General features: G+C 39.9%; 1 protein-coding gene across 4 annotated transcripts in view; it reads left to right on the plus strand.

Moving 5' to 3' along the window:
- The window catches only part of samsn1b (SAM domain, SH3 domain and nuclear localisation signals 1b), a 44,866-nt gene that overhangs the window by 23,295 nt on the left and 10,902 nt on the right, over window positions 1–10,669 (plus strand). For 3 of the 4 annotated variants that reach the window (XM_062048406.1, XM_062048407.1, XM_062048411.1), the window contains 3 exons: window positions 3,411–3,769; window positions 5,416–5,493; window positions 5,570–5,662. In XM_062048406.1, the coding sequence (XP_061904390.1) occupies window positions 3,411–3,769; window positions 5,416–5,493; window positions 5,570–5,662 (530 nt within the window). The remainder of the gene's footprint in view (window positions 1–3,410; window positions 3,770–5,415; window positions 5,494–5,569; window positions 5,663–10,669) is intronic. The other variant, XM_062048408.1, reaches the window with a different exon arrangement.

Raw genomic sequence — 10,669 nt, forward strand, 5'->3', positions numbered from 1 at the left:
ACTGATGGACTTATTATGCTGTCTTTAAGTTGAAGTGCAGTAGAAATTGATTTTTTGGCAACACGTAGTGGTCACAATAATTTATTAAACGGGTCACATTATGATTGTTTTTCTACATTCAAAACACTTCCTTAAGGTCTACATAACATGTAATGGTAGTTGTTTGGTCAAAATGTTGCATATATTATGTTTTACTGACCAGTTTCAAACCGCTTTTTGATCGTCTTCAGGATGCGCCGTTTTGTAGGCGGTCTTATTTACGTGCCTCCACTTCGACTGCGTCTTCTCCCCGTCAGCCATGTTGTAGTTTTTAGTGCTTCTGTATCGAATCTACTGACAGATATAATGTAGAACTATACGCTACTTCGTAGTAGAAATGACAACAGCGGAGGATTCATGTGCGTGTACGAACCAGTCTGCCCCACAACAAGAGGATAGAGAAAAAGAAGGAACTTACAGACTACAGCGTCAAACTACAATGGCGGACTCGCGCAAACCATATATGGCGATAGTTCAGAGGAAGTTTGAAGGAAGACGCGTTTGTTTTATCAATATCTCCACCATGCCTCAATGGTTTGATTTCAAATTCCCAGGACTTATGGAGATCCCAAATACACAAATACAGGTATCAGTAAGTAAGAGAAGTTGGTTTTATATAATAGCTTGAATGTCCGTTGAATGATGCGGACATGTTTGTTACTGAATCCTTTTTCATACACTTCTGCCTTAAAGGCCTACTGAAACCCACTACTACCGACCACGCAGTCTGATAGTTTATATATCAATGATGAAATCTTAACATTATAACACATGCCAATACGGCCGGGTTAACTTATAAAGTGACATTTTAAATTTGCCGCTAAACTTCCGGTTCGAAACGCCTCTGAGGATGACGTATGCGTGTGACGTAGCCCGGCGAACACGGGTATGCCTTCCACATTGAAGCCGATACGAAAAAGCTCTGTTTTCATTTCATAATTCCACAGTATTCTGGACATCTGTGTTCGTGAATCTGTTTCAATCATGTTCATTGCATTATGGAGAAGGAAGCCGAGCTAGCAAAGAAGAAAGTTGTCGGTGCGAAATGGACGTATTTTTCGAACGTAGTCAGCCACAACAGTACACAGCCGGCGCTTCTTTGTTTACATTCCCGAAAGATGCAGTCAAGATGGAAGAACTCGGATAACAGAGACTCTAACCAGGAGGACTTTTGATTTGGATACACAGACGCCTGTAGAGAACTGGGACAACACAGACTCTTACCAGGATTACTTTGATTTGGATGACAAAGACGCAGACGTGCTACTGTGAGTATGCAGCTTTGGCTTTTTTTGCGTATGTACGTAACTTTTTAAAAATATATAAGCTTTATGAACCTTGGGTTAGGTGAACGGTCTTTTGGGCTGAGTGATTGTGTGTGTTGATCATGTGTTTGAATTGTATTGGCGTGTTCTATGGAGCTAGGAGCTAGCAGAGGAGCTAGGAGCTAGCATAACACGTACCGTACCGTACGTGCGCGTACGTAACTTTTTAAAAATATATAAGCTTTATGAACCTTGGGTTAGGTGAACGGTCTTTTGGGCTGAGTGATTGTGTGTGTTGATCAGGTGTTTGAATTGTATTGGCGTGTTCTATGGAGCTAGGAGCTAGCAGAGGAGCTAGGAGCTAGCATAACAAACACGCAGGTGTTATTATGCAGGATTAATTTGTGGCATATTAAATATAAGCCTGGTTGTGTTGTGGCTAATAGAGTATATATATGTCTTGTGTTTATTTACTGTTGTAGTCATTCCCAGCTGAATATCAGGTACCGTGAGTATGCAGCCTTGGCTGCTAAACATTCGATAACTTGACCGTATGTGCGCGTCACGTACGTAACTTTTTAAAAATATATAAGCTTTATGAACCTTGGGTTAGGTAAACGGTCTTTTGGGCTGAGTGATTGTGTGTGTTGATCAGGTGTTTGAATTGTATTGGCGTGTTCTATGGAGCTAGGAGCTAGCAGAGGAGCTAGGAGCTAGCATAACAAACACGCAGGTGTTTTTATGCAGGATTAATTTGTGGCATATTAAATATAAGCCTGGTTGTGTTGTGGCTAATAGAGTATATATATGTCTTGTGTTTATTTACTGTTGTAGTCATTCCCAGCTGAATATCAGGTCACCCCCGGCTCTCACAGCATCTTCCCTATCTGAATAGCTTCAACTCCCCACTAGTCCTTCACTTGCACTTTACTCATCCACAAATCTTTCATCCTCGCTCAAATTAATGGGGAAATTGTCGCTTTCTCGGTCCGAATCTCTCTCACTTCATGCGGCCATCATTGTAAACAATAGGGAACGTTGCGTATATGTTCAACTGACTACGTCACGCTACTTCCGGTAGGTGCAAGCCTTTTTTTTATCAGATACCAAAAGTTGCAATCTTTATCGTCGTTGTTCTATACTAAATCCTTTCAGCAAAAATATGGCAATATCGCGAAATGATCAAGTATGACACATAGAATAGATCTGCTATCCCCGTTTAAATAAAAAAAATTCATTTCAGTAGGCCTTTAAGGACTTTGTATGTGTAAGTAATATACCACTATAATTATTTGTTTCCAATGACAAATGTGCTGTTTTAGACTGCAATATTGTTCAAAGAAGGACACGTTTTACCTATGTCTAGCTTGTGTGCTATTGCTTTCTTAGCTGTTGTGTAGCTGCTAGCTCCTGGTAGCCTATAGCCTATGATGAATTGACTAAAATACAAGAAAAAAACAAGCTTGTGTGCTTATTGGAGGCTGTCTAGCTTCGACTAAGTAAATGCCCTGCAGGACTGCTTGTTTCGGTCATTTTAGATGCAAACAGATATAATCCGTTTCTTGTTTTTTTGCTGATATCAGACCGATATCAATTTGGGATTGGCACATCCCTACACAAAACAATAATTATAGTTTTACATGCAAAAAAACAGTATGAAATGCATATGAATAATATATATAAATGCATATTTAACATCACTCTTACATTTGTTTTTGAATACTGTTGTTGGCGATAGTAGGAGTACTTCTCCTTGAATTCAATAGTTTTTCCTCTTCCTTTATCAACGTGCTGGCACTAACAGCTTTCTTTGGCCCCCGGTGGTTTATTTTGCAGAGACTGTCTGAAAGTTTATTACTCAACAATGACAGTTCCGCAGTGCACCTGAACGCCCCATTGCGTGAACAATGCTTGATTGATCCTGCTAGGACATAAGGAAAGTACACTGAGTTATTTGTCATTCTGTTTGCGCTCTATGAGCAAATACACCACACACTGATGATCTAAGGATTTTAAAAGAACCAACTGTAAATACTCACAGAGACAAATCTTTGCACAGTACTATTCTCAATATGATGGTTGTTGTTCAAATGTGCTCATTGCCAGGTCATGTGACGGATGTGTTAAGTGCCAGCAAGCCAGTGTTGACCTGTGTCGGCCTTGGCAGGCGAGCAGAGAAGAACTCCCGTGAAAGTGATCAGCAGATGCAGCAACAAGAAGTCAAAAGTCTCCATGAAGACGAAAAGAAGGACGACGTTTGGAGCCCTACTAACTGTTCTCAGCCTTGGCCGCCGCTCTACCACACTTGCCACCAGCCTGGTTGTGACTTGTGGGTCTGTGACGGCAACTTGTTGCTTCCTCGGGCGACAGAATGGGATCGTTTTGAGAGCTTGATTCAGGAACTGGACAGAAAGGAATCTCATCATCTTTCTCCCGAAGTGAGCGACCGAACCCCAAAAGACAAAGTAGGATGTTTTTTTTTAACATTGTCTTAATTAACTATACTGAATGTTGGAACTGTACGACTGCTTCATTCAGGAAATAAAGAGACTAAACACTCATCAGTCCCTTCAGGATTTTGCAGGTTTTTTTTGTTAAAACACCAAAATTTGAGGCAGACTTTTCAGAAAACTTGCAGCATTTTGAACCTTTTTTAATTTTTTTGAATATTTAAGCTACTTGTTACAACCCATGAAACACTTGCTATCAATGTTTTAAGTGTTCCTTGCAACCTTAGGCCCTTAAAGCACAGGATAAAGCACAAGAGTTCAAGACAAATCGTGAAACAAGTAATGTAATGATGTTTTACTCGTTTTATACCACACAGACTTAAAAGTAGAAAGTAAATGTATGGCAGTAAAAGCATATACTCATTGTCAAATTACTTTACTGTTTTAATTAGCTATAACTAATAATAGTATAGTATAATAATACTGTGATGAGGTGGAGACTTGTCCAGGGTGTACCCCGCCTTCCGCCCGAATGCAGCTGAGATAGGCTCCAGCACCCCTCGCCACCCCAAAAAGGGACAAGCGGTAGAAAACGGATGGATGGATGGATATAATAATGTAATCATAATTATGGAAAGAAACTACCAAAGGTTTCCTCAATGCCCGCTCACTGCAGACATTCTCCGTGTATATTTTATGCTTGTAAAGGGTTTGTCCATCTTAAACATTCATTTATGTTCCAACACAATTACCCCCGCACATTCAGAGCATTTGTGAACTGTTTAAAGCGATCTATAAAGAATTGTTTTGGTATTATTTTTGCATTTGTGCTCGGTTAGCATTGCAAATGAAAATATGTGCATGATAGCCTTACTCTGGATAAATAAATGTTAAATGAATGTATAAATACATGTGCACTAGGAAGTAAAAATGTTTATAGACTACATTACCCAGAAGGTTTAGCGCTGTAGACAGTAACATGAAGTAGATTCTAAGTGTGGGAAACAAACAATTGATCAACTGATCAATTGATTTGTTTGATCAACAAAACGTTGGTATATTGTTACACGTCTCTGTTTCTGTTTCGTCTACGCAAGGCACAAAACTAAGTTTTAATCGACCAGCACGTTTAAGAGGCGCTCAGAGACAAATTGTCAAAAATGACGCCGATTGCCAACATATAGCACGTTGCGGGCGTTGAACAACGGCAGGTTGGCGTGGCTCAGATGGTAGAGCTCCGTTACCAGCAACTTGAGTTTTCCAGGTTTGATTCAAGCTTCCGCCATCCGTTGTGTCCTTGGGCAAGTCACTTCAGCCACCTTGCTACCAATGTTGCTCACACTTGTGCATGAATGTGTATGGATATTTAGTGGCTATGCAGCTGTGGCTACAAATGTAGCTTGCAACCATCAATGTGTGAAGGTGCAATGAATAAATGATGGCTTCTCAGTTCTCTGTGAAGCGCTTTGAGTGTCTAGAAAAGTGCTACATAAATCAAATCCATTATTACAATTAACAAAGGCTGCACATAATTCATGGGGATTGGTTGAATTTGCGCGTATTGGCGAGATTGCAAATTCCTGGAAGGACTGACAAATAATAACACATAAAACATCCATCCGTCAGAAAACATTCCTTTTAATCTCCCTGTTTCGCAACAGTGTAACAGATTTGGAGCTTCAAGCACCCCCGTGGAGATGTTGCCGTCCATGAAGCTAGAACATAAAACAGGCTGTTTGGTGAGAGAACATCTGGGAATGGAGGTGTACTGTACATGTTCATGTTGTCCTCTGATTGTGTGTTTTGTGTTCATAGCTGGAACAGAATGGTCACGCGTCAAAACCAAGGCAGAAGGAGGACTTACCTGACGCTGACATAACGCCGACTGAGAGCACAGCAGGCCAAAAAGTAACAGCTTTCCTACACAAAACAGATAATATGTTGTCATTTATATCATATTACTACACTGTCTTTATGAGTATAATGGTACCTTGGTTTTCACACACACCACTTTTTTTATAGTAGAGTATTTCTTTTTCAGTAAAAAAATTAATGAAAGATTGCCAATATTTTGGTTTCTTATTTTCCAAACATTGCATGTACCAAACTAGGCAGTTTGTCCGTGTATCATTCCATGGAATTGAGTGTCCAAGGAGGAATCTACATGTCTATGTACTTTAATTTTAAGTACAACTGAAAATAATCTACCGTAGGACCAAAACTCTTTGATAAAGAAGGTGAGAAACACCAATGCATTTAAGAAAGAACTCGTATGGCGGTGCGCCCCCTCTCCTCTCCAATAAGATAAAAGTCATGTTAAATGTTAATTTATACATTTCATTCATCAAGCTATAATTATTCTCTATTTTCTGGAATACTACTTCAGTTTTCATATGACTCAATTTTTAGTCTGACCCTTTGGAACGGATTAGTAACAAAAACAGAGGTATTACTGTAGGAAGGAGGGCATCATTTTACAAGAATAAGTAATGATTGCAACATTACAGTCAGAATTATGCGCATGGGCGATGTGTGGGATGCTCGGCTCAGGGTGGCTTGAGGGTTCCTGGTACGGAAATTGCAGTTTTGTCAGTCTACCCCAGGTCAGATGTGGCTACAAATGTAGCTTACCACCATCTAAGTGTGAATAAATGATGGGTTCTCAGTTCTAACTAGAAAATTAGGAGTGTCCCTATCCCATATTTATACTGGATATCGGTCGGATATCAGCAAAACAAAAACAAGTTTCGGATTGTATGGGCTCGCATGTAAAATGTCCGATTTATAATCTGATACAAGCAGTCCTGCAGCGTGTTTACTTATGCAAAGCTCTACAGCCAGTTAACATCCAAATGTCCTCCAATAAGCACACGAAGTTGGTATTTTCTTGTGTGTTAGTCAAGTCATTTAAAAAATGGTAGGAAATAATCTACTAGGAGCTAGCAGCTACACAACAGTTGAGCAAACAATAGCACACTGTCACGATGGGGGGGGTCGCAGTTTGCTGCGGGGTCGTTCTCCCAGAAATGCAGACGGACTACTCCGGACATGGCGTGAAGGTAAAAACATGATTTATTCTTAACAAAATCAAAGGAGTACAAAACAGAAAGCAAGCCGACAGAATAATGTGCCTGATCGCACTCAAAGCTAAACTAAAACTTAGCATAAACTATGGATGAGAAAAACTTACTAACAGTAGCAGGAACAAACAAAAACTTACTTGTCAAGGCATGGAACGAGCAGAAAGAACAGAGGCATTGCATGAAACAAACAATGATGCCAGGCCGACTGACTGGCAAAGGCAGGCTTAAATAATGCCTCTGATTAGTGCTCGGGTAGCAGGTGAGCAGCCGAACACTAATCAGAGACAGGTGAACATAATTAGCAACCATGGCAACCAAAACAAACTCAGGGAGGTGCACACACAGGAACTAAGGAGTCCAAAACTAACAGAACATAACTACACAAAACATGATCTAGACCACAGATCATGACACACACAAGTTAGACATACTGTACGTATTAAAGGCCCGATCTACTAATAGTTTGCGTGTATCAAAACATGTGCAAACTTGATAGCACACGCTAAGCCGATCTACTAAACTTGTGTGTGGAGGATTGCATCTCTTCAGTAAAACAAAATAAGGAGTGCAATCCATTTAGGGTGTCTGTCTATTGCGTTTTGACTTGGTAAAGGTGTTGTGATCCCAATATACGGAAGAGAGCAGGAAGCTTGCAGGTAAGACGATTATTTAGTTCCAATAACGAGGCAAAATACAAAACAGCGTGCCACTGGAAAGTACACGTGAAGCGCAAGGCAAAAACCTAGCTTTTAGCACAGCGTAGTAAGTCTCAAAGGTCTTAGCGTAACAACGAACAAGAAACATGAGTCGTGGCATAAAAGGAACAAGAAAACACGGCAGTCGCCAGTGGCAAACAAGGAACCCGCAAGAACTGGGGGGTGAGACCATACTTGCCAACCCTCCCGATTTTCCCGGGGGACTCCCGAATTGCAGTGCCCCTCCCGAAAATCTCCCGGGGAAACCATTCTTCCGATTTCCACCCGGACAACTATATTGAGGGCGTGCCTTAAAGGCACTGCCTTTAGCGTCCTCTACAACCTGTCGTCACGTCCGCTTTTCCTACATACAAACAGCGTGTCCCTGTCACATGATATATGCGGCTTTTACACACACATGAGTGAATGCAAGGCATACTTGATCAATAGCCATACAGGTCACACTGAGGGTGGCCGTATAAACAACTTTAACACTGTTACAAATATGCGCCACACTGTGAACCCACACCAAACAAGAATGACAAACACATTTCGGGAGAACATCCGCACCGTAACACAACATAAACACAACAGAACAAATACCCAGAACCCCTTGCAGCACTAACTCTACCGGGACGCTACAATATACACCCCCGCTACCACCAAACCCCGCCCACCTCAAGAGTGTCCGCCCTGAGATCGGTAGGTTGTGTGTTCAAACCCCAGCCGAGTCATACCAAAGACCCATTACCTCCCTGCTTGGCATTCAGCATCAAGGGTTGGAATTGGGGGTTGAATCACCAAAATGATTCCCGAGCGCGGCCACCGCTGCTGCTCACTGCTCCCCTCACCTCCCAGGGGGGTGAACAAGGGGATGGGTCAAATGCAGAGGACAAAATTCACCACACCTAGTGTGTGTGTGACAATCATTGGTACTTTAACTTTAACTTTAAAGGATGTACAAACTGCAGTAGCGCAGAAATAGCTGTGAGAACAGCTTCGTCCTACGCATGCTTGTAAACATATATGGGCTGTCAAAAATGAAAATATTAGATGTATTGTTATTTCAGCAATACCATTTTATAATTTTATAGCTGCTCGATGACTTAAATTCAGTTGATGCGTTTTGGTATCTTTTAATGACGTTCGTTTTTCCATCTTAAAATAAACTTCCTGCAATATGCACTTTCTTGCGTCTGGCACATTCCAACAGACGCTCACAGTTAGTGCCGGCATCTCGCAGGGAGCAGCTTCAGCTCGCTAAAAAGTGGGTTCCATTATAGATGCACTGCATGACTGTTTCTAAAATGCCCATAAAAAGTGGTACAAGTCTTCTGCATGTTTCAAAACGCCACAGGCAGGAGGAGCATGATGATAGTTCCTTTTACGTCTACCAGCGATTAAAAGGCAAAGTTCCACTGTTAAGAAAAAGATACCAACAGTTGTATAAATTATTTGATTCCAACTAAAAAAATAATTTAACAGTATGGTTGAAAATGAACAATAACAACACAAAAAAAATTGCAATAAAAGATTAAAAAGACAAAAGTCAACTAAAATAGTTATCAGCATTGTCCAGTCCTCTCGTGCTGCGTGTCCATGCTCCTCCATCGCGACACCCTTTTCTGCCTTCCCCCTGTGCCTCCTGCAGGTATTTAAATAACAACTCCCAGTCTCCTTCTCCAATCACATCGCTTCATTGTTAATTGTCACAGCTGTCCCCAATCAGTCCACCTAACAGTTTAGGGAGAATGACAGCAACCCTACTAAAACATGCACTTTGACAAGCTACAAATCTACAAACGCCACACTATGGTTAAAACTGCTTAACAATAAAAGCACACAATTATATATAAAAAAAATATATACATAAAAAATACCGGTACCAAAATATTGGTATCGGGACAACACACTAATATATATATATATATATATATATATATATATATATATATATATATATATATATATATATATATATATATATATATATATATATATATATATATATATATATATATATATATATATATATATATATAAACACACTAAGTGAAATATAAAAACACACTTAAAACATCCCCTCTTGGTGAACTGAGTGTGACAATAACATGAATGTAAAGTAAATGACTGTCTCCATGGTGTACACACAAAAACCTCATTCAAATCTGCACAACTTTTGCATTTGTTATCAGTTCTACATGCCGTCTTAGTAGATCACACACAACACACACTCGCAGTACACACAATTTTAAAGTTTGCACACGTTGTTTAGCACGTGGTATTTGGATCTTAGTAGATCAGGCTCCTGGTGTACTATATTCAACAGTATTGCAGTTTAAAACAGCACACTTGTCAATATGAACGAGTAGCCAATAATTATAGTGGCATATTACTCGTACAAAGTGTCCATGGCAGAAGTGCATAAGAAAGTATCCAGTAACAAACGTGTCTGCATCATTCAATGCACTGCATCATGAGCTTAACTTAATGAATTATTGTGGTCAAAAAACAATCGCCACTTTGCTCTAAGTTAAAGACAGCACAAGTCTATACCAGACAGTTTATACCAGGGGTCGGCAACCCAAAATGTTGAAAGAGCTATATTGGACCAAAAACACAACAACAAAAATCTGTCTGGAGCCACAAAAAGTTAAAAGTCTTATATAAGTGCTATAATGGAGGCAACGCATTATATACAGTAAGTGTCTATATTAGCCTACTATCGAAATGACTATGTGTCGCAGGCTGACACGAATCTTCGTTAACAGAAATGTTGAAATGTAATATTTATTCTACACATGTTTACAACATTGGAAAACATTAGTAAAACTTCTCAGAGGATGAGATAACTCCTGGAAATTACTGGCTTAGATTGGCTTAAGCAAAAGATGTGTGTGTCCAAGAAAACGGCAGGCTGTCTTTTTCTAGTGTATTTATTACAATCTTTGCAAGCCGAGTAACGTTTGCTGTGGTCTGGAACAACATGGCACACTAACAAATATAATGCAAATATAAATTAAATACACAGAGGACATAAGTAAAAGAAATCAAATGAGCTCAAATATACCTACAAACGAGGCATAATGATGCAATATGTACATACAGATAGCCTAAAAAGCATGTTAGCATTGATT

Source organism: Entelurus aequoreus, linkage group LG05 (genome assembly GCF_033978785.1).
Source record: "Entelurus aequoreus isolate RoL-2023_Sb linkage group LG05, RoL_Eaeq_v1.1, whole genome shotgun sequence".
NCBI classification, from domain to species: Eukaryota; Metazoa; Chordata; class Actinopteri; order Syngnathiformes; family Syngnathidae; genus Entelurus; species Entelurus aequoreus.